General features: G+C 44.4%; 1 protein-coding gene across 18 annotated transcripts in view; it reads left to right on the top strand.

The window, feature by feature from the left end:
* Camta1 (calmodulin binding transcription activator 1) overlaps nt 1-21,609 on the top strand; it is an 850,861-nt gene that overhangs the window by 24,465 nt on the left and 804,787 nt on the right. For 17 of the 18 annotated variants that reach the window (XR_007833450.1, XR_007833449.1, XR_007833445.1 and 14 more), the window contains exons 2-3: nt 1,559-1,628; nt 6,764-6,882. Coding sequence is in view for 11 of the 18 variants with exons in the window: in XM_051171599.1 (XP_051027556.1) it covers nt 1,559-1,628; nt 6,764-6,882 (189 nt within the window). In the remaining 7 variants the exon portion in view is untranslated. The remainder of the gene's footprint in view (nt 1-1,558; nt 1,629-6,763; nt 6,883-21,609) is intronic. The other variant, XM_051171601.1, reaches the window with a different exon arrangement.

Below are 21,609 nucleotides of genomic sequence, written 5' to 3'. Positions count from 1 at the left end.
AGGCTTGCTTGCATGCAGGCTGGCATATATGAGAGCAAGATGGGTTTTGCTTACTTCACTTCTCCCATCTTCCATGATGTCTTGTGGTTCTCCGCTTGTGTGGTGGATAGTTCTAACATCAGGTGCTATTCTTTAGCTTGTAGGGATGGGCCCTGGATGTAGGTGTTTGCAGAGGTTGTCACTGCAGACAACACCATAGGTGCCACTGTTGGTCAAGTGGAAAAGGACAGTGAAAGCCCTAGAGAAGAGAGAGAGAGTCAAGGAGCTGGTAGCTGTCCCGGTGCAGGAGTGGTGCTGTGGGGCAGCGCTGTCATGTGCACTTCTGACACTCCGCAGAGACAAAAGTCAGGTTTAGTCAGGCAACTTCTTTGCTCTTAGAAAATGTTACACTTGTTAAAGATGTCCTGTTAAGGTAATAACAGTGGTGTTTGTGAAGATGGTGTGGTAGTTGAGTGTGGTAGTGGAGGAGAGAGGGGAGGAGAGTGCCATCATAGGAGAAAGTGCCGCCTTGTCTTTCTGTGGTGACATGGCACGGGCGCTCAGTTACTTCCTAAGGCCAGCTAGAAAGTGATGGAACCGAAATCTTTGTGCTTCAGATATACAATGCTTTGGGTGACTGCTGAACATGAAGCTGTCTTTGGTTTTTCAAAGTGTAAAAAAATATACTTTATGATGTATGATTAATAATATAAAATCTCAATTAGTATTGCAGCCAAACAAGAAGTTATTCTTTGGACTGAAAATAATTGACCGGAGAGACCCGAATTTTTTCTCTTTTTCAAAGTTCTCCCTGTATAGGCTTATGTATGAAAACTTGAGCTTTGTTTGAATGAAGTGACTTGGCCTCAGAGACAATGTCTTCTGACCTCCTCCTCTTGTTTCTCTACATGAGCTGTGTGGCACTAGTTGAGTCTTGGTTTGAGTTAGGTGTTGAGTGCGTTGCTGGGACGTGATTAGTAATGTTGATACTGACTGCAGATAAAGATGTCGTGGGCATTGCTTCTCAGAGTGCACAGTACATGTGTACTCTATTAAAACCCACACAGGTAATGCACGTTCTCATGTTGTCACATGTGCTCTTCAGCCCACAGTGCAAAGCACTGTTACCTCTGAGCCATTTGCAGATCACATGCCAGTGTCTCTACTACTCTCAAATGCTATGGTATTTGTAGTATCTCCCAAACAAGCATGCTGCCGTCCTTAACTACAGCAGCCACAATGTGGAAGTTAGCACTGAGACACTTCTAACTCCCAACCCCCCAAATCCCATCTCAGTTTGACCATTGTTAAAACAATCCAGTAAGAACCCTGGGGCGTATTCAGTAGCCTCTTCTTTCTCCTTGGTCACGGACGGCTGTCAGTGGTTGTCTGTCTCACTTGCGAAACCTTGACATGAAAGACCCTAGGCCAGTCATTCTGTGGATGCTCACATTCGGATTTATCGGATGTTGCCTCATGGTTAGATTCAGGTTTTGCATCTTTGGCAGGAGTATCACAAAAGAGCCAGAATATGTCTCTTTCAAAGATTAGTTTTACATTTTATTTTCTGTTTCCTTAGAGCGTTTCCCAAAGTGTATTCTGCGGAACTAGCACCTACTGTGTTCTCAACACCGTGCCACCTATAGAAGGTAGGATTTGAAAGCTTTTGACTTACAGGAATGGGTGGGCCTGGCAGCCAGAGCAACTCCGTCCCAGTGTGGGGAAGACAGCCCTGGACCGGGAGGCCCTGGACCGGGAGGCCCTGGACCGGGAGGCCCTGGACCGGGAGGCCCTGGACCGGGAGGCCCTGGCCGCCTTCTGCCTTTTGCTGCTGTGTGATCTTAGATGAGTTACTCAGTCCTTCAAGGCAACACAACAGTGCTTGCCTCATGAGCTTTCTGTGAGGGTTCAAAGCAGTGGATTCAGCCACACCGAGAGGTTACAGCCCTGCAGTGCTGGTGTCAGTGCAGCACTTGTCCAGCTGTGGAGTCTGCAGGGTGATGCAGGGCAGGACGAGCTGGTGTGCAGGAGCCGGAGATCTTCTGAATCTCATTTGAGCTCCTTGTAACAGTGGATCGTGGCCAAATTAGTCTGAACCCTCAAGTTCTTATCTGTAGAGTGGGGGTGATTAAAATGTCACAGTTTCTCATGAACATTAAAGGGAGCCTAGTATAAATCCTGTCTGGGTGCCTGGTATGTTACAGCAGACCTCCAGGAAATGTCTGCCTCCTGTTCAGTAACAGAAACCTGATCACCTTTGCTAAAGTTGAAGCTGAGTGAAGTAAAGCCCAGGGACTGCTCCAAAGCCCAGGTGTCGTTCTGTGCAGGGCTTCTTCCATGCTTTGTTTTGTCTGTTCCTGCCCCGTATTTTATATTGAAACGTAATTATAGAACGAATAAGAGCTTACAGAACTTGGCTTATTGAGTAGCCTTAAACCTGGACCAACTCCATGAAGAGGGGAAGAGGTCGTTAAATTACAAAGCCAGTAATGCTTTGCCACTTCAAAATCAGCAACATCTTTTTAACCATTAAAACGCCTTTTGGAGAATTACAGCTGGGTCTTGTTTTCTTCATAGCGCCTGCTCTGAGCAGCACTCTGCACACAGTCAGTGCTTTGTCACTGCTTGTTTGAGTGACAGGAATCGGGAGCACTCTGCACACAGTCAGTGCTTTGTCACTGCTTGTTTGAGTGACAGGAATCGGAAGGCCTCAGGCTAGTCATGGCAGTGCGCTGCTGTGAGTGCCGTGTGGGAACGCGCCAGTGTGTGCTTGTTTCCCTGAGCCAGTTCTGATCCCACTAATTAAAGCTAAGCACATAATAATTAGAGCCAAACAGAAGTGTGGAGCTTCCTTTTAATTTTTGCTCCTCACACTGTTGATCACATGTCCCCATAAGAGCTAGCAGTTGGATTTGCTGCTGCAACAGAGCATGTGGTGTTCTTTCCAGAGGTCTAGAGACTGACGAATCACCATCACCTCACCTGTGTAAAGATGTTCTCATTGTTCACCGGCCCCAAACTGGTTTATTTTTATTCTAAATGGAAAGACAATGGAGATATCATTACCAGGCTAATCTAGTTAATATACTTATAACTTAGCTTGCAGAAATCAGAACACCCTAGAAACAGGCCAAATGCATTTATTTGGATTTGAGTCAAAGATTTGGCAATGTGAATCTCAATTTTTAGAACCAGAACTGAAGGTTAGAATTCAATTAGCTGAGTGAACATTTTTGTACATTTTAGAAAGATTTAGCTAAATTACACTGTGAATCTAAAATTATCATTTAGAAAATATTTGAAGGTTGACTGGAAAGGATGGCTCATTCTCTAGAATTATAGCTGTCAGCCAAGCACATCATCTGTCAATCTCAAGAGCCCCACCGGTTACATTTTTATTGTGAAGTACGTTAGGAAATTATATTGTGAAGTCATGTATCATGCGTTTGTGCTAGACGATGACAATGAAGTGCTGGCCTGTCGTTCAGGTGACACTCCCACTTTGCAGTGTCACAGTTTAACGGCTTGCCTTGAATATGGAGGTACGCTTGAAACCAGTTTAAACCTTAGTTTTATTGTTAAGATACTATTACTGGGATTTAAAAACTGGCACATATGTTCGGTTATTTAATCATTTACAGCTATTCTAAAAACATTAAACAGTAGCTTTTAATTAAAATCACATTTTTATGCAGTATCAGTATGTGAACACTTCTGTTCCAATGTAAAAAAAGTTTTTTTTTTAATTACCATACTTTAACTAGAAATACTGAAGTTGGATTATTTTCTCCTGGTGTTTAAGGCTGAACCCAGGACTCTGTGCTTCCTGGCCAGGTGAGCAGCCTGCCAGGTGCTAAGCCTACCCTCAAGTGTGAAGCATCTGAGGTTAGCAGTACCCCTCTTGAGTTCTGACTCTGCCCAGTATTAAACTTGCTTCTTCAGAAGCTAGGAGGGGGCATGCACCCATCATTATGATTCCTGAGAGCACCTGCCTTGTGCTTGGTGTGAACCTATAATTCTGGAAATGGTGCAGTTTAAAATCAGAGCAAAGGGGCCTGTTGGCCTGTCCTGCGGCCCTCGCTGTGCAGTCCTGTGCAGTGCTGTGGTGGAGCCGCGGGTTAGAGAGACAGTGCTCACACTGCATTGTGCTTCTTCTCTTACGTAGTTGCCGTTGGGTCCACTCCCCACTGTCTCAGCTGTTAGCAGAGTGAAGTCCTCAAGCAGTTGCACTGTTGAGAACAGAAACACACACATACACTTTCTCACACGTATAAGCTCAGTAGATACACACTCAGACACAATGTTCTTTCTCTCAATTCATACTCAGCATTCCTTTTTATACATTTATTTCTGTTTTGTGTGCATTGGTGTTTTGCCTACATGTGTATCTGTGTAAAGGTGTGAGCTGCTGTGTGGTGCAGGGATTTGCACCTGCGTCCTCTGGGAGAGCAGCCAGTGCTCTTAACCTCTGAGCCAGTTTTCCAACCTCTAAGATAGTGCTTCAGTAGGTTTTTGTTGTTTTGTTTTTAGAGACAGGGTCTCACTGTGTGGCCTTGGCTGTCCTGGACTCGCTCTGTAGACCAGGCTGGCCTCGAACTCACAGCGATCCTCCTGCCTCTGCCTCCTGAGTGCTGGGATAAAGGTGTGTGCCACCACGCCCGGCTGCTCAACGTTCTCCTTCTCACTCACACACTCAGCATTCTCTCCCACGTAAATATTCACACACACTCAGCATTCTGTCTTTGCCTGTCTCTCTGAAACAAACACACACACACACACACACACACACACACACACACACACACTTCACTGCTGGCAGCCAGATTTCTTAGAGGCAAAAGGGACAGAAATTTAGTGTCGGTTGTGACCACAAATGGAAACAGAAACTAGGATTTAATATTCTGTTCTGCTTTAAATAGCTTTCTCAGGAAGATGACTGCTCATACTAGGCATGCTCTGCACTGAGTGAGTGCTAACCTATTGCTGTTTTCATAAAATACCCCATATTTATTGAATAGAATATAGATTTTAGAATTTGACTTCTACTTTCAAAATTGTGTACGTCACATTTTTTTTTTTTTTTTTTTGAGAGGGGGTGGGGAGAATGACTATCACACCACACTGGGGTGGAGAGCAGGAAGGTAAAGTCTCATGTGACTTTGTCTTCTGTGCTTTGAAGTTTTATGGTCCATGTACCTCCCTGATGAAGTGTAGGGAGCACGCTTGCGTACATGAAATTACAAAGGTTTTATAGTGAGCAATTAATAGGAACACCCTACCATTTTTCTCTTAGTTGAGTTCCTTTTGGTTTTAAACAATATTTTTTAAGTTTAATCTTAAGTTAGTATTACTTTAAAAATTTCAATTCCTAAGAACAGTGTTATATATTTTTCTCACTGCTATAGACACACAATTGTCTGCATATTTCATGGACCAAAAAAGACTAAATAGGCTAAGACTCTCAAGTTAATCCCTATAAAATATCCTGTGATGTGGTAGATTATCTCAGACTATTTTTGTGCTCAATACTTACTTCTTCTGACCTTTTCCACAAGAACAAAAAAACATGTTAATCAGATGAGAAATGTTTGGGGACAAATACTGTGACCTTAGAAAAGTTTTATTGTTGTCTCATTTACCCTCAAAAGACAGCATTAAATAGAAGCACAGAAATAACTGGACAATAGATGGTTCATGTTGTCACACAGCGCCTTAGACATCGCACAGGCCACTGACTTCTAAGGCGGGTTTTTGCTGAAGGACCCCCAATTTTATGGAAATTTCTACTGGAGGAAGCATTAAATGATTTCTAGTTCTCTGATTCATGATGTGGGAAAACTGGAAACACTAAGTGACTTACCTAACATCACACAGGCAGAAAGAAGCAGAACCTGCCCGGGGGTGGGTGTTTTTATTGTCTTACTGATATTGTGAAAACTGATGAGCTCACCCTTGACTGGAGCAGCTTGAGTCTAACGTTGTAATGTGCCGGCCCCTCAGGTGTGGACTGGAGAGTCAATTAGCATAAAAAGTGGAGTGGGTAATTTGAAACTCTGACTGGAATTTGCCGCAACTGGCAATGAGTTTGGAGGCAGGGAAAGGGGTTGCTTTACAGGAGGGGAAAAGCAAATGGTATGTAAATAAACGATGGAAGTAACTGCTATATAAAGGAACGATCTGTGACGCATCTAGTCAGACTTGCTGTCTATTCTAGAAGTAATGGATTCCCTGACTCATTTAGAAGGAGCTACATTTGATGAACCACACTAATTCTGCATGGAAATCAACTTAATTATAGTGATATTTTTTGTTTGTTTTTGTTTTTGTTGTTTTTTTAAGGTGGAGCCTAGAAAGGCCAGCTTCTATATTACTTATCAGTCAGCTACAGGCATAAATTCCTTATAACTTTGTGATTCCCTTTAGAAGGGGTAAATCTCATTTGTACTCAAGCAGACAAAGCAATATTTAGTTTATGAATAAAAGTCACATTTGATTTTAATTCTTCAAACTTAAAAACCATGAAACTTTTAACTTGTTAAGTTTCTGGATTTTGAGAGGTTCGGGGGTCTTCCAGTCTGCTTGGGTGTGAAGGAGTAAAGTTCAGTCTGTGTCTGAGCCTCACAGGCAGCTGCCTGGTGCCGACCACCCAGAGTGCGTACATGAGGAAGTAAGAGGATTAGAGGCCTTCCGAGCCTCGCGCGGAGCTCTGGCTTGTGACCTGGTCAGTGCACTAAGGGGAGGCCTTCTCTTTCTTTCTCTGAATTTATTGTTTTCTTCTTTATAGATGATCATGGGAACAGCAATAGTAGTCATGTAAAAATCTTTTTACCGAAAAAGCTGCTTGAGTGTCTGCCGAAATGTTCAAGTTTACCCAAAGAGAGGCACCGCTGGAACACTAACGAGGTAGATACATTTCAATTTTTAAGGCTGTACTGTCTTACGGTTGGGCTTTTTAGGGTGGTTCGTGTAGAACTACTTTGTACTAGCTTTAAACTCAATAGATGGAACAAGAAAAATGTTAATGAAAAGAATTCTTAATCTTGAGTTGACACAAACTAACTTGTATCTTGGGCTGCCTGGTGCTCGGCTTGCACTGCGCTGTGGACTGCACGTGAGCCCACTAACGCAGCACGAGCATCGCTGTGTCTCCTCGCCCTGGCATCTCGTGTCTGGTGCTTTATCTGCCTGCCTCGCAGGGCAGCATGAGTTCTGTGCTGTCACAAAGAAATGGGTACAGTTGCAGTGCTTCATAGAAAACAGTGCTCTGGAAACGCCAAGTCTGTAGCGCTGGGGACAGTCCTTTAGTGAAGAAAGAGTTTGTCTCACATGCTGGCTGCTTTGCCTTACTGATAGGGATTTCTGTTAGGACTGCAGGCCAGGTTACAGGCCACACATTGAACATCCAGACAGAGAGTAGGTTGATGGAGTACCTAGAAGGAAAGCTTATCTTCTTGGGCAGATTTTTCTTTTTTCTTTCGTTCTTTTTTCTTTCATCTTTCTTTCTTTCTTTTCCTTAATTTTAATTTGGGAATCTTAATATTAGTAGTGCATTGTTGGCTGCCTAAAGTTTTAGTCTGAAATCTCAGTGTTTAAGGTACGGCAATAGCCATTTGTGCTGTTAGAAACTGGGTATTAACCATCTCCGTGTAAGGTGTCATGCAATTACTATGGTACTGAGAGCGGAGTATATGTCTGTCAGCTGTGAGCTGCGTTGTTGAGTCCACATTTTGGGTCCCTGGTTACGCCCACACGCGCATGAATCCATTTGTGTTGTTGCTTCACTGCTTACTTGTAAGTTAGCTTAAAGTGCAGCTCTTTCCTCCTGGCTGACAGGGTATGAACAGGAACTGTGATGTGTCTTAAGACTTCATCTTGACTATTTTGAGCCCTGGGAGGCTGTGGCATGAATCTCCTTACTTGCACGAGCTACAGTCTTAAATCCTCACTGGAACCTTAAGCTTTGTGGCTTCGTCTCAACTAGTAGGTCTTCTGAGGTGTGTGTCCTCCTCACGGGCATGGACAGTGCTTACTCTCACTGCTCTTGCTCTGCAGGGACAGCAGCTTTACCACGGCCAGCATTAGCTTAGACGCCTCTGGTTCTAACTAGCATGCTTTATTTATTAAGGATTTTGTATTTTAGACCTGAAAAACAGTAAATATGCTGAAAATTCATCTTAGTCATGGACCGTCTGTTGTCAACAGTACAGTAGACTTCGAAGCTCTGCAGGAATTCTCTCCTAGCTTAGGAGTCACACAGAAAGAAACTCAGTGTATCTTGATGCTCCCTGAGACAGCCTTGACGCCACATTTTTATGCTTTAGTTCTAGTTTATAATTGTCACAAAAGATATAAAATTAGGCATGCTCTCCAGTAAGTGTCTCCTAGAAACTGGCACTGTAAGTGTGCTCTGTAGTGAGAGGTGAGGTCAGAGTGTCTGATGGTGTTCTCCCAAGTTGCAGAAGGGACTGTGGCTGACTGAGGCTGAGCTGGCACATAAACTTACTTTGGTGCTTTAAACTTTTAGGCAAGTTCTTTCATCTTTTACATATTTATTTGCTTCTAAGTCTGAATTATATACACACTCCACTTTCTAGCATATTAGCTATGTTATAAGACACTGATCAAGGACTTTCTGTGTGTCTGTGTGTGCGCAAGACTAGGTCTTGCTATGTTTTCCAGGTTGGCCTTGAGCTCTTGGTCCTCCTGCCTTAGCCTTCCAGATGGCCATCACAAGCATGAGCCACCATGTGCAGCATGGTGGAGGAGGAAGTGATTAGAGAGGGTGTTTCTCCTGTGCGTGGATGGCTGTTGTTGACCCTTTCCGACTGCTCAAATATGAAACTGCAGGACTCGAAAAGGTAGACTGTTGTGTGTAGGTGTTGCTGCAGCAGCAAGCACAGAGGGGCCCAGGTTGCTGAGGGTGTGGAGGAGGAGACAGCATAGCTGACTGACCGCTGCCTGCTGCCCTCTCTAGTCATTATTTCTTGTAGTGATTGGTCAACTCAATGCTGACAGGAGCTCTGAGTTAAAACTGGGTTTAAAGGTTGGCTTGTAGTTCTGGAGGCTGAGGAATTCTTTATTTCTTGGCTTTAGAAGAACTAGAAGACTGCTCAGTGTGAAGGTGGAAGGCTTAGGTGGGAGCGGTTAGTTCTAGGGTGCCTGTGGTGACAGGACCCCACACTCTGTCCCTGTGTGTTAAGAGCATGGCTTGAGGCACACCTTTAATCCCAGCACTCGGGAGGCAGAGGTAGGCGAACCACTGTGAGTTTGAGGCCAGCCTGGTCTACAAAGTGAGTCTAGGACAGCCAAGGCTACACAGAGAAACCCTGTCTCGAAAAAACCAAAAACAGAAAAAACCCAAAACAACAACAAAAGAACATGCCTTGGACCACAGGGAGGGGGAAGTGGTCACTGGGGTCACGGAAGCGCCAGCTTCCTTCGTTTGGCTGTCTGGGTATTTCTTGAGCTCTTCCTCCTGTCTTCTTCATGGTGACCCCAAAGCTTGAAGGAAAACTAGCTGATGAGTGTACCTCTCACTGGGGCTTTATGTTCCCAGGTGAGGAGAGTCCTGTAGTCTGCCCTGCACATGAAACACCTGTGCTGGCTTATGGAATGAAGTGCCATCAGTGTCACTGGTCAGAGGCCATTGTCCTTCCTGAGTGGACTCGATGGCTGTGTTCTGCTTGAGAACCATGTGAAATAGTTAGCGTGCTGAGAAGCCTTTTGTACAAAGACTGCAGTTCTCTAGGTCCACTTCCTGGAAGAGGCGTGTGGCCTGAGGGCAGCTGGGCGTGTGGTGAAGTTGTGGCCCATCTCACCCAGTGCAGCTTGTGCAGAGCAGGACTGGCACCAGAGTTGCCTGAGAAATGGCAGCTGTCCTCCCCCAGCCACCATATTCTTCTGTCTCCACCCCCTCCTCACAGTTAAACTGCTGGGTACAATGTGACTCATTTGTACTTTTGAGAAATTCCTTTACTCAGACTTGTCTTTAAACATTTGTGGTTTGAGAAAACCCAGTTTCATTCTGTGGGTGTTGGCCACAGGGAGCGTTAAGCCTGTCTCCACGCAGGTGTTGCTGGTCTCTGAGCCCAAATCATTTCTAAATCTTATAATACTGTAAGATGAACGGCATTTCCTTTCAGAGGGGAGGCCATGTAGGTAGACAAGGGCTGAATGACTCAGGCAAAGCAGTAGTCTTGGTCTGTTGGAATTGCTTTCCAGCTTCATTTCTTTTCTTTTTTTTGATGTTTTTTCAAAAATTTATTTATTAAGTATACATGTTCTGCCTGCATGTGTGCCTGCAGGCCAGAAGAGGGCACCAGATCTCATTATAGATGGTTGTGAGCCGCTATGTGGTTGCTGAGAATTGAACTCAGGACCTCTGGAAGAGCAGATAGTAGTACTCTTAACCTCTCAGCCATCTCTCGAGCCCCCAGCTTCATTTATACTTTTTTCTTGTGTATGTGTGTAATTATAATTAGTGAATGTTTATGTGCACCTCACCCCCCCCCCCCCCCATCTGTGTGGAGATTAGAGATCAGCCTCAGGGTTGATTCTTTAGTCATCATCCTGTTTTTGAGACAGGCCTGAAGTTTGCCAGACAGGGCAGGTTGGCTGGTTAGTGAGCCCCTGGTACAGTGATTGCAAACACCCACTGATCAAGCCTAGCTTTTATTTTATAATTTTTAAATTTCATTTATTTATTGTGGGTGTGCCTATATGTGTACACATGCCACAGTACCCATACGGAATTCAGAGGACAACTTTTAGAGATCAGTTTTCTTCTACCATGTGGCTTCTGAAGATTCAATTCAGATCAATAGGCTTGTGGCAGGTTCCTGTAACTGCGGCGCCATCTTACTTGCCACAGCCCGGCCTTTTCTGGTGGGATCTAGGGATTAACCTTACGTATGTGTGGTGAGCATTTTCCTGACTGGTCTGTTTCTCCCCAGAACTTACTTTCTTGAGTTGCTTATTTATCCAAGGAACTTTGTTCTGTTTTTACAGTGCTGGGGAGTTGACCCTAGAGCTTGCACACACCAAGAGAAGCACTACTGAAATACATCCGGTTACTTGCTGCCTCTTTCAGTTTAAGACTCAAACGAAATAACATTAATGTAGTGCAGGCTGCAAGCCCCTTCTCCAATGTAGTCTTGAGTTGGAAAGGAAGTGAGTAGAGAGTTGGTATTGTGGTTCATCTCTCTGTGTTTCATGTGGCTGGGCATTACTCAGGGGAAGGCTTTGAGGAGGTGACATAATTTTTGGTTTAGTTTAGTTGCTTTTACGCGCGTGCGTGCGCACACACACACACACACACACACACACCGTGACCACTACCACCACCACCACCAAACAGTGTTTCTCTGTGTAGCTCTTTGTAGACCAGGCTTGTCTCGACCTTAGAGATCGGCCTGCCTCTGCTTCTCGAGTGCTGGGATTAAATGTGTGTGCCACTACACCCAGCTTATTTTAACTTTTCCCATTGGGCTGTATAGTTTTCTTTCCTTCTTAAATGCTAATTTGCAACTGAGAAGAAGTAAAATGTTGTATCTAGAAGCATATCAGCTTGTCTTGGCTAGATGTAGCTCATGTGGTTCAGGCCCACACAGGAGGCAACGGTGATGACTACAGCAGTAATCATGAAAGCCAGTGTGTATTGATGCTGTGGTTCCTCTTCAAGAATACTCTCACTTAACCCTTGAATTAATCCTGTGAGGTAGGTTACTTGATTACCTTCATAGTGTAGACAGGAAGTGTGCCGTACAGCGATGCTAAGTCATGTTCTTAGAGTTCTTGAGCTGGGAAATAAGTGGCTAGGGAGTACAACTCTTGTAGGTGTTGGAACTTACTCTTTCCTCCTCTGTCCTGAAGAATTGTTAACTATTTATTATTATATTACTGTTATTCTTCCTTCTTGTTTCAGTGCTCTCCTGATGCCCTTTCTTGTTTTTGAGATAGATTCTCATGTATCTCAGGCTGGTTTTGAACTCTGCATCTTGACCTTTGTCCTGCCTCCATGTCCCAAGTGTAGGAGTTAGAGGTGATGGCCATTTCCAGCTGGACTCTCTTTCAAGATGTAGAAGTTATTCAGCGACTTGTAATCTCTTTGTTGTATAGAATTGCTTGACTTTTAAAATTCATTTTTCCTTTTAAGTACATAATGTCTTACATGATGATTTTATTTTAGTACCATTTATTTCTTAGGAAATAGTTTTGCTTTAGTGTGTGTGGTGGATATGCAAGTTACATGATTGTGTGTGTGTATGCATGAGGATGTGTGGAGGCCAGTGTCTTCCTCAGTTTCTCTTCACTTTACTTTGTGAGATAAGTGTCTCTTTCTAAATCTGGAGTTCACCAGCTTGCAAGACTAGCTGGCCACCAAGGTCCAGGCATCCTCTGTCTCTTCTTTCTCAGTGTTAGAATTTCAGATGTGTGCTGCCCTGCTCAGCTTTGCACGTGTGTGCTGAAAGGCTGAACTCAGTTCCTCATGTTGAATGTAGCAAGCATTTTGTGGGCAGAGCCATCTCCCTTCTTCAAATACACCTAAAAACTGCATCTGTCTGTTGGTCTGTCTATATCTGTTGGTGTGTCTCTCTCTCTCTCTCTCTCTCTCTCTCTCTCTCTCTCTCTCTACTCATCCATCCATCCATCCGACTGTGTGTGCATGCATGCACATAGGTAGAGGATGAAGGACAGCTTGAGGAAGTGGTTCTCTGCTTCTGCCCTGTAGGTCTTGGGGATCAAACTCAGCTTGCTAGGCTTTGTGGCAAGTGCCTTTACCTGGTGGGCCATCTCATTGGCTCCTTTAACATATTTTTTTGTTTGTTTGTTTGTTTTGAGACAGAGTCTTGCCGTGCAGCCTTGTTTGGCCTGGTACTTGGCTCTGTAGTCCAGGCTGGCTCTACATGTTTGTCAACCTTCCTGTCTCAGCTTCCTAAATTACAGGCATGTTCTGCCACATGGTCCTTTTCCTCTTAATGGTGAGAAATGACAGTCTCCAGATAATGAACAGGGTGCATGGAAACTAGGAACTACACCTGTGTGTAAAACTTGGTGGCCAAGCCTGGTTCTTATTTCCAGGATGGAGGATGTAAGGAACACAGAACATGTATGTATACTTGCCTTAGGTGGGGCTACTTTGTAGTCCAAGCTGGCTTAAGTCAAGGTCCTCCTGCCTCAGCCTGCTCAGTATTTTGGATAGCAGGCTTGCCTACTTTACCCAGTGCAGAGTGCACTTTCCTAGAACCCAGTCTGTGGTAGTTGCTGAACTACTAGTACAAGGTTTCTTCATTCTGAGGTAATATTTTTAAGGCCCAGAGCCAGAAATAATTATGCTAATGCAAGTTTCTGATGGCAAATGGCTACTTCATAATTACAGTTATTACTGCTCGGAGTGTGTTGTCCAGTGCGGAATTTCTTTTGTTTAGCCACCAATTAACTCTTTGACTTACAGCGTAGCTTAGAGCTTAGGTCCCAGAAGGTATTCTTCCAGAGACAGACTCACCCAACACAGTTTAAATCATTGCGCTGTGCCACTGTTTTTAAATCATTCTTTTTCCAGAACAATGTTTTTCTGGAGTAAGCAAGTAGTTTCTCCTTGTTTTGACTCAATTCCTTTGTAATTAATTAGTTAACATTAATTAATTAATTGTCAGGTACATTGGTGTTTTGACTGCATGTATATCTGTGTGAGGGTGCCAAATCCTCTGGTAGAGTAGTATAGATGGTTGTGAGCTGTGTGGTGGCTAGGAATTGAACTCGGGTCCTCTGGAAGAGCAGTCAGTGCTCCTAACCGCTGAGAACCATCTCTTCAACCCCTGACTCAATTCTTAAAGTGGCATCACATGTTGGTGGCAGTTTCAAGGATTTCTGTGAAAGATGCATTAAAAAAATATTTATTGTATATGTATGGTTGTTTTGCCTCTGTGTGTGTGTGTGTGTGTGTGTGTATGTGTGTATGTGTGTATACTTGTATGTATGTATGTATGTGTACCATGGATGGATCCTCTGGAACTGGATTTAGGTATATTTGTGAGCCCCTATGTGGTGCTGGGAATCCAACCCAAGTTCTCTGCAAGAGTGGTAAATGCTCTAAACCACTGAGCCAGCTCTCCAGTCCCTAAGGTCCATTTTTAGTGCTTTGGAAAAAAAATCTGTGATAGAAGCAAGCAGTACAGCGTGATAAAAGATTCCACGCTGCCTATAACCAGAGAAAACCTGAGTCTAATGTTTTCATAGTTGGAGACCCTTGTAAATTGTGAACACCTTTCTTGGCTTTTTGTATTTAGTTTTAAAAAACAAAAATGACCATAAGACCATGGGAATTATTATGTTTCACTTGCACTTTAAAATAAAAAACTGCCTTATTCTTTTAAAATTTCCATAATCGTTTTTGTGTAGGCATATATTTTCCAGTACTTTTGTATTTTTAATTTTTTCTTTGCATATTCTTAAAAAGTTACAGCTTTAGGGCTTCAGTTGTCAGTGATTGGCTCCGCTGGTCTATTATGTAATGTCAGCTCACAGTTTGGGGGACATTTAGGATTCTGGGAGCTTCTTGCGCGTGAGCTCAGCTGGAACACACAGTGCTCCAGTCAGAAAAGCCAAGGAGATATGGTGGCTTTGAGGACCTGGGAAGTCAGCTCGCCTTGAAGTTTGTCTTGGGTCGCTTTGTGACGGGAGGGAGTGGTGGTTTCTGAGTCTTCTCTAGTTACACAGAACCCTGAGATGCAGATGTGAGCAGTAGGATGTCCTGATTTGAGGACAGGACAGCAAGAGAGGTGATGTCACCTGGGAGGGTGATCCTCACAGAGTCTGATGGGTGTTGAAGGGAATCCTCCTTAAAGGTCCATTGTTCTGTGATGCCCTCAGCTTAGGTCTTAGCACTTAGGGTATCACTTGAGGGTGTGGTGCCTGGAAGACATCTGGCCTGTAGCCACTACGCAGTGAGTGCTCATCTTGAATGAGTATAGTAGATAAAACCGTAGAAAAATACATTCTTTAAGTTTTGGAGCTCAGCCTTGCAGTTGCATTTTAATTGTAATTTTTACTATTAATATAGTTTCAGATACATGGCACCCACAGAAATTTAGAACCAACAAAGGCGATGTGACTAGTGCTGGTGCATGGGACAGATGATGCTTTTCCAAAACAAAACAGTCTCTTGGGGCCTTACTTAGTATCTTACAGGCTGCTTGTTCTCAGTTCCTTGGAATTTGGCATGTGGTGCTGCCCTGTGCTCTACAGTTCTTCCACCTCATTTCTTCACCGAGAAACTGATTTTTGCACAGCATTTCTGTAAGTCTGTGTTAGACCCTGGTACAAATACATCATTTAGTCTTAAATTCACTTCTGTGATTTTCTCATTAGCCCAACAAGAATTTAAATGACACTCTTGGGTGCCAAGGCAAATATAATCACAAACCACAAACGTGAACAGTGAATTTTTGTGTTAGAATATGTTTGTAATTGGAGTTACTGTTTCAGATGATAAATTAAGATGTGAAACACTTCAAACTCATGGACCCCTGGTAATCATTTCACAGAGTCTGAACTGAGAGACCCAGTGCAGATACAGAGCTGGCATAGAAAGGCATTCTAGTCTTGGCTCTGTTCCTCATCAGGTGTGTTACGTAAGGCACTGGTCTGCTCAGCCTCCTCCAGTTGGAGATGATGGTGTCCTTTGAAGATTGGTCTTGAAAGGTTGTTATCGCTTTCAGAGTTTGGAGTGTGGAATAATTGGGGAAGCTAAAGCCCAGTTCTACTGTTGCTTTGTAATTATGAGTTTTTTTTTTTTTTTTTACTCTTATTTTTGTTTGTATAGTTTGTAGTTTAGAGGTTTTTAGTATAATGACAAAATTGTGCAGTAACCGTTCCTTCCGAATTCCAGAATGTTTTCATCACCCCTCAGTGGGATCAGCACACCTAGAAGTGGGCAGGGTCTTCCAGGGTCATATTTCTTGGTCTCAGTTCCAAGCTTTTGTATCCGCTTAGCATTGGTGATGAAATTGGAGAAGACTGTCTTCTGATCCAGGTCATAACTTACTGGACTGTTTGCAGAGATTAAGAAGTATCAGGGTACAAATCCAGTTTGCAGAAGGCTGAAGTTGGGATAAAACACTCCGCCCTTTTCTGTAGCTGAGGAGCTGTGGATGGTGGTGACTCCACAGATGAGAAGCTGGGCTGAGGTGGGGAAGGAGCTGCCTGGAGCTGCTCTGATTCACTGGAGTCTCCTGGTTCTGTTTGCAGTGTCTCTTTCTGTGTCTTGTGGGGCACCAGATTGTGTCTAGCATCTCTTCAGGTGAAGACGCTCAGTCTAGAAGTGTATTCTAATTATTCTGCCTTGATTGTAGACTCTGGTCTGCTGTTTTCACCCCGCTTAGGTTTATTTTGGGGACTTTGGCTGCAGAGACTATGATGAAGCTTTCTTTCTAGCGTCCTTTTCTTATTTTTTTAGTCAGCATATAGATAATATTGGATGCAGTTTTTAAAACTTAAGTGTTGTATATAGGAAGTCTTTTTAAAGTAAGCATCAGGTATGTAGAGGCACGTTCTGATGTTTTTGACACCTTTAGAGGAGGCAGCATGGAGGGTGGTCTTTTTCACTCTTCCACTCAGGCCCACGAGGCAAAAGGCATCTGAACCCTGAAGCCAAATGTAATAACTTACCTTCTGACCCATCTACCCGCCACCAACCTACCAGATGCATCCTAATTATGAAACCCTGCTGAGGTTTTTAAAAGCTCCTAAAATGTAACTCGTTTCCCAGTGCTGATGCTCCTAGAAAGTCAGGAACAAGTGCGTGTCAGTGGCACAGCACAGATACAGAAGTCAGGAACATGTGCGTGTCAGCAGCACAGATACAGAAGTCAGGAACATGTGCGTGTCAGCAGCACAGACACAGAAGTCAGGAACATGTGCGTGTCAGCAGCACAGACACAGAAGTCAGGAACATGTGTGTGTCAGCAGCACAGACACAGAAGTCAGGAACATGTGCGTGTCAGCAGCACAGCACAGATACAGAAGTCAGGAATATGTGTGTGTCAGCAGCACAGACACAGAAGTCAGGAACATGTGTGTGTCAGCAGCACAGCACAGCACAGATACAGAAGTCAGGAATATGTGTGTGTCAGCAGCACAGCACAGACACAGATACAGAAGTCAGGAACATGTGTGTGTCAGCAGCACAGACACAGAAGTCAGGAACACGTGTGTGTCAGCAGCACAGCACAGCACAGCACAGATACAGAAGTCAGGAATATGTGTGTGTCAGCAGCACAGCACAGACACAGATACAGAAGTCAGGAACATGTGTGTGTCAGCAGCACAGACACAGAAGTCAGGAACACGTGTGTGTCAGTTGCACAGCACAGACACAGAAGTCAGGAATATGTGTGTGTCAGCAGCACAGACACAGAAGTCAGGAACATGTGTGTGTCAGCAGCACAGCACAAGACACAGAAGTCAGGAACATGTGTGTGTCAGCAGCACAGACACAGAAGTCAGGAACACGTGTGTGTCAGTTGCACAGCACAGATACAGAAGTCAGGAACATGTGTGTGTCAGCAGCACAGCACAGCACAGATACAGAAGTCAGGAACACGTGTGTGTCAGCAGCACAGACACAGAAGTCAGGAACACGTGTGTGTCAGTTGCCCAGCACAGACACAGAAGTCCCTTCTGCTTTGAGAATGCAGGTGGGGGCCTGGTGCAGCTCAGTTGTTAACAGTGTTTGCTTGGCACACGAAGCCTTGGGTTAATCCCAGCACCACATGATCTGGATGTGATGATCGAGCTTTCACTGCTGCCAGTACTTGGAGGTAGAAGTCGAAGATTCAGAAGTTCAAGGTCATCTTCAACTAAGGAAAGTTTGAGGCCAGGGATGCTCAAGACCTCATCTCTAGAAAAAGGACGCAAACTACAAACCCCCTGTGTGGGCTGTGGAGAATCAGAGTGAGCTGAGCTGGGGGCAGTTCTCCAGAGGGAGGCACTGTCATAGGTGGGTTTCTGCTGCTCTAAGGATGGATGTGGGATTGAAATAAAGGCAACATTTAAGGTGCTTGCAGTTTATGTGTGAGGAGAGGAAAGGGTCAAAGCTGGAAGGACTGTCAGCCTTCAAGTTGAACAAGATCTTGAGTCCAAGTTTATTTAGCTTTGCATTCACTTTATTGTAATTCCAAAGGAGTTAGTGTGAAGAAAGGTGTTCATGAGTGAGAAACAAAACAGGACCCCACCTGGCCACAGAACAAGCTTCCCTCCGGAGCAGCTTTAGGCAGCAGCCTGCCCTCCCTCCACCACACAGTACAAGATGAGAGGCTCTCTTCCCCCTAGCCTTGACCTTTGGAGTGCACTGTGGTCCCCTTCAGAGGGCACAAGATAATGTTCTCCCTCTTGTCAGCAGTCTCAGTGTGCTCCAGTGTTACTTGCTCTAGCCACTTCCTGCCAGGTGGGGTTCTTATTCAGGAAGCTGCAAAGGAATTGTTCAGATAGCACACATAGGAGACAAAGCACAGACATACACTTGTCTTTATCAGAGTTAAGAAAAAGTTGAAAGAACAGAAAGATGCCACCCACTTCCCATTTCTGAGGAAGAGCGCATTAAATAACTTGCAATGAAGCCAGCTTAGAAGATGGAGGACTGGTAGTCGTTTCCTGTGTCCCCCGATACCCTTAGCTCTGAGTTGACAGGCACCCCCGTTCCTGGTATCAGATTTTCGATAATGTGAATGTTACAATTTTATTTATGAACTCTTGAACAAAATATAGGCTTTTTGACTCTGGTATTTAACAATCATTTCTGTTAAATGCTTTAATTATTATTAACCAATTTTTTATATTAAGATAATTTCCAGTAAGTTTTTAATAATCCATTCTTCAAGCAATTGAGAGAACCTGCTGTGTGTTTTTATTTCATAAATGAGGACAGGGAGGCTTAAGTGTTTGGATTAGCATCTGCTGTTATCTAATGCGTTAGCCGCTTACAGCTTTAAAAAGATTCACTTTTATTTTGTGTCACAAGTGTTTTGGTTGGTCTGCATTGTCTCTGTGCCTAGGGCTCATGGGGCCAGAAGAGGCCGTCGCATCCTCCCCGTAACTGGAGTTTACAGCTGGTTATGAGCCACTATGCAGCTGCTGGGAAACAAACCTGGATGCTGTGCAGGAGCCGTTGCTCTTAGCCACTGAACCAGCCGTCTTTCCAGCCCCAGCTTACATCTTTGAACTCTGGCTCCTACTTCTGCTAGTCCTAGGTGGGCACAGTCTGATGGATGGATCCTGAGCATTTAGTACAGTGCTGAGCACCCAGGGACCACTCACTGAATAAAGGAGTAAGGACCCCATCAGTGTGGGTTGCTGAGTTGCTCTTTTAGGGGCTACTCTATCTAACTTGACCCTGAATTAAATGGCGTTCCTTACTAAAGCCACCAGTAGAAATGAAAAGATCATGCGAGTTACCCCTGGAAGACTTGAAGTAGAGGAGAGGTGGTTGTGCTCCAGCCCCGGGTACTGGCAGTTCTTAGGAGGAACGCATCTCTGCATGTTAGCTTACTCCCTGCCCTGCCCCCTCCCCCTATTACAGAAGGTGGAAGTGGGGGAGCATGAAGTAAGAATCCAAGTCCTCTTTGAAGAGGACTGCTTGCCAGGTTAAAACTGGAGAGGCCTCAGAAAGGGATTTCTCTTCCCCGCTTGCTGAGGTACCCACTGAAGATGGGTGTACCACCAGAAACACAGTCACTCTTCACACCTCTCCTGTGCTAGTGCCGGCACCATGTTAACCTAGAGCAGAATTGTTACACATGCAATTGGTGACCTGGCTCTTCTGTCCCCGTGTTCTATGTTAGGCTTTTTTTCTCTTTTTGTGACAGCCATCCACAATACAATGTTTACTAGTGTTGTTTTAGCTCACACCATTGTTTATGCACTTAGTAATGTTTTGTGAGGTACTGCTGTTTACAAGACACTAGTTGGAGATGCTGAAAGCACTGGATGGACAAGCCTCTCTCCTAGGTCTGCCTGACAGACTGTGTGTGTTAACAAGTAGAGAAGAGAAGCAGAGACTGCTGAGCAGGAAAGAGAATGGGGCAGTGAGTATGAGCATTGTGGGGCTGCGGGGTACGGCATAGAGAAAGGAAGTCCCCTGTGAGCTGAGAGATGTGGCCAGCTGCCTGAAGATCTGAGGGAAAAATTTTCTTGGCAGAGAGGAACTATCCTGAGCAGAGGCTTGGGGGCAGAGATACGCTTGTTTGAGGAGCAGTGAGAAAGACACTGTTGACTGGAGCACAGCAATGGTCTGGGAGATAAACTAGGTAAGGTGGGCAGGTTAGACCTTCTAGTACCATTCTTGAATAATGGGGAGCCATTGGAAGAGGAACTCTGTGGAAGTGAGTGACATAAGAGACCATGTAGGTCTCTGGGTTCAAATTTAAGCTCTCACACTTGGAGCTCTTGCAGCAGCTCTGTCTTAGTCAGTGTTCTATTACTGTGATAAGACACCATGATCATAGGAACTCTTACAAAAGAAAGCAATTAATTGAGGGCTTGCTGACATTTTCAGAGGCTTATTAGTCCATTATCATCATTGTGTAGAGCATAGCACTAGAACAGTAGCTAAGAGCTACTTCCTGATCCCCTGGCCAGGAGACAAAGAGGGAAGCCTACCCCCAGTACACTACATTTCCTCCAACAAGGCCACACCTACCCCAAAAGGACACACCTCCTAATCCTTCTAAGTAGTGCCACTTCCTGATGACTAAGCATTCAAATATATGGGGGCCATTCTTATTCAAACCACCACAAGCCCAAATATTAGCACTTTTGAATTAGAAGATGGTCTAGCAGTTTTCAAAAATAAAGTTTTTAGCCATGTGTGGTGACTCATATGTAATCTCAACACTTCCCGTAGATGAAGCAGGAGGCTTGCCGTGAATTTGAGGACAGCCTCGGGTACATAGTGAGTTCTAGGACAGCCTAGACTAGAGTGAGATTCCATCTTAAAGAACTGTAATAATGAGCAACACCAACATCATCAACAACAAACAAAACAAAGACTTGCTAGCCAGTGAGCTGCTGCTCTTCACACACCATCATGCTACTGGAGACCTAAGATCAAAAACTGACAAAGTAGACATGTGATTGCAGCAGGGGAGTGGCTCCGGGTGCCATCCACAGCTTCTTGCCGCTTGACAGCAACTTACAAATGAGCTGTTGAAAATGGTAGGAAGCGCCAGGCATGGTGGCACACGCCTTTAATCCCAGCACTCAGGAGGCAGAGGCAGGTGGATCTCTGTGAGTTCGAGGCCAGCCTGGCCTGCAAAGTGAGTCCAGGACAGCCAAGGCTACACAGAGAGACCCTGTCTCGAAAAACAAAAAAACAAAAAACAAAAAAACAAAACAACAAAAAAAAGATAGGAAGCAAGATTTGCAGCTTAGCAGAGGAAACAGGTACCCAGATAGGTAGAACAAGTTAGTATAGACCCATTCATTCTGGAACGGATGCTCTAAAGTATAGGGCGCGCCTTCCTAAAGGGTCCATGGAAACAAGAGGTTGTCAGTGTGTGCTGTAATGCTACACTGAGGGCAAAATGTCCCTTCTGCTGTCTCTGTATTGTGGGTGCTTAATGTTAGCTACAAGAT

This window comes from Acomys russatus, chromosome 29, assembly GCF_903995435.1.
Source record: "Acomys russatus chromosome 29, mAcoRus1.1, whole genome shotgun sequence".
In the NCBI taxonomy this organism is placed as follows: Eukaryota; Metazoa; Chordata; class Mammalia; order Rodentia; family Muridae; genus Acomys; species Acomys russatus.
Note: the sequence above shows the minus strand (reverse complement) of the source record. Positions and strands in the feature narration are given on the sequence as shown.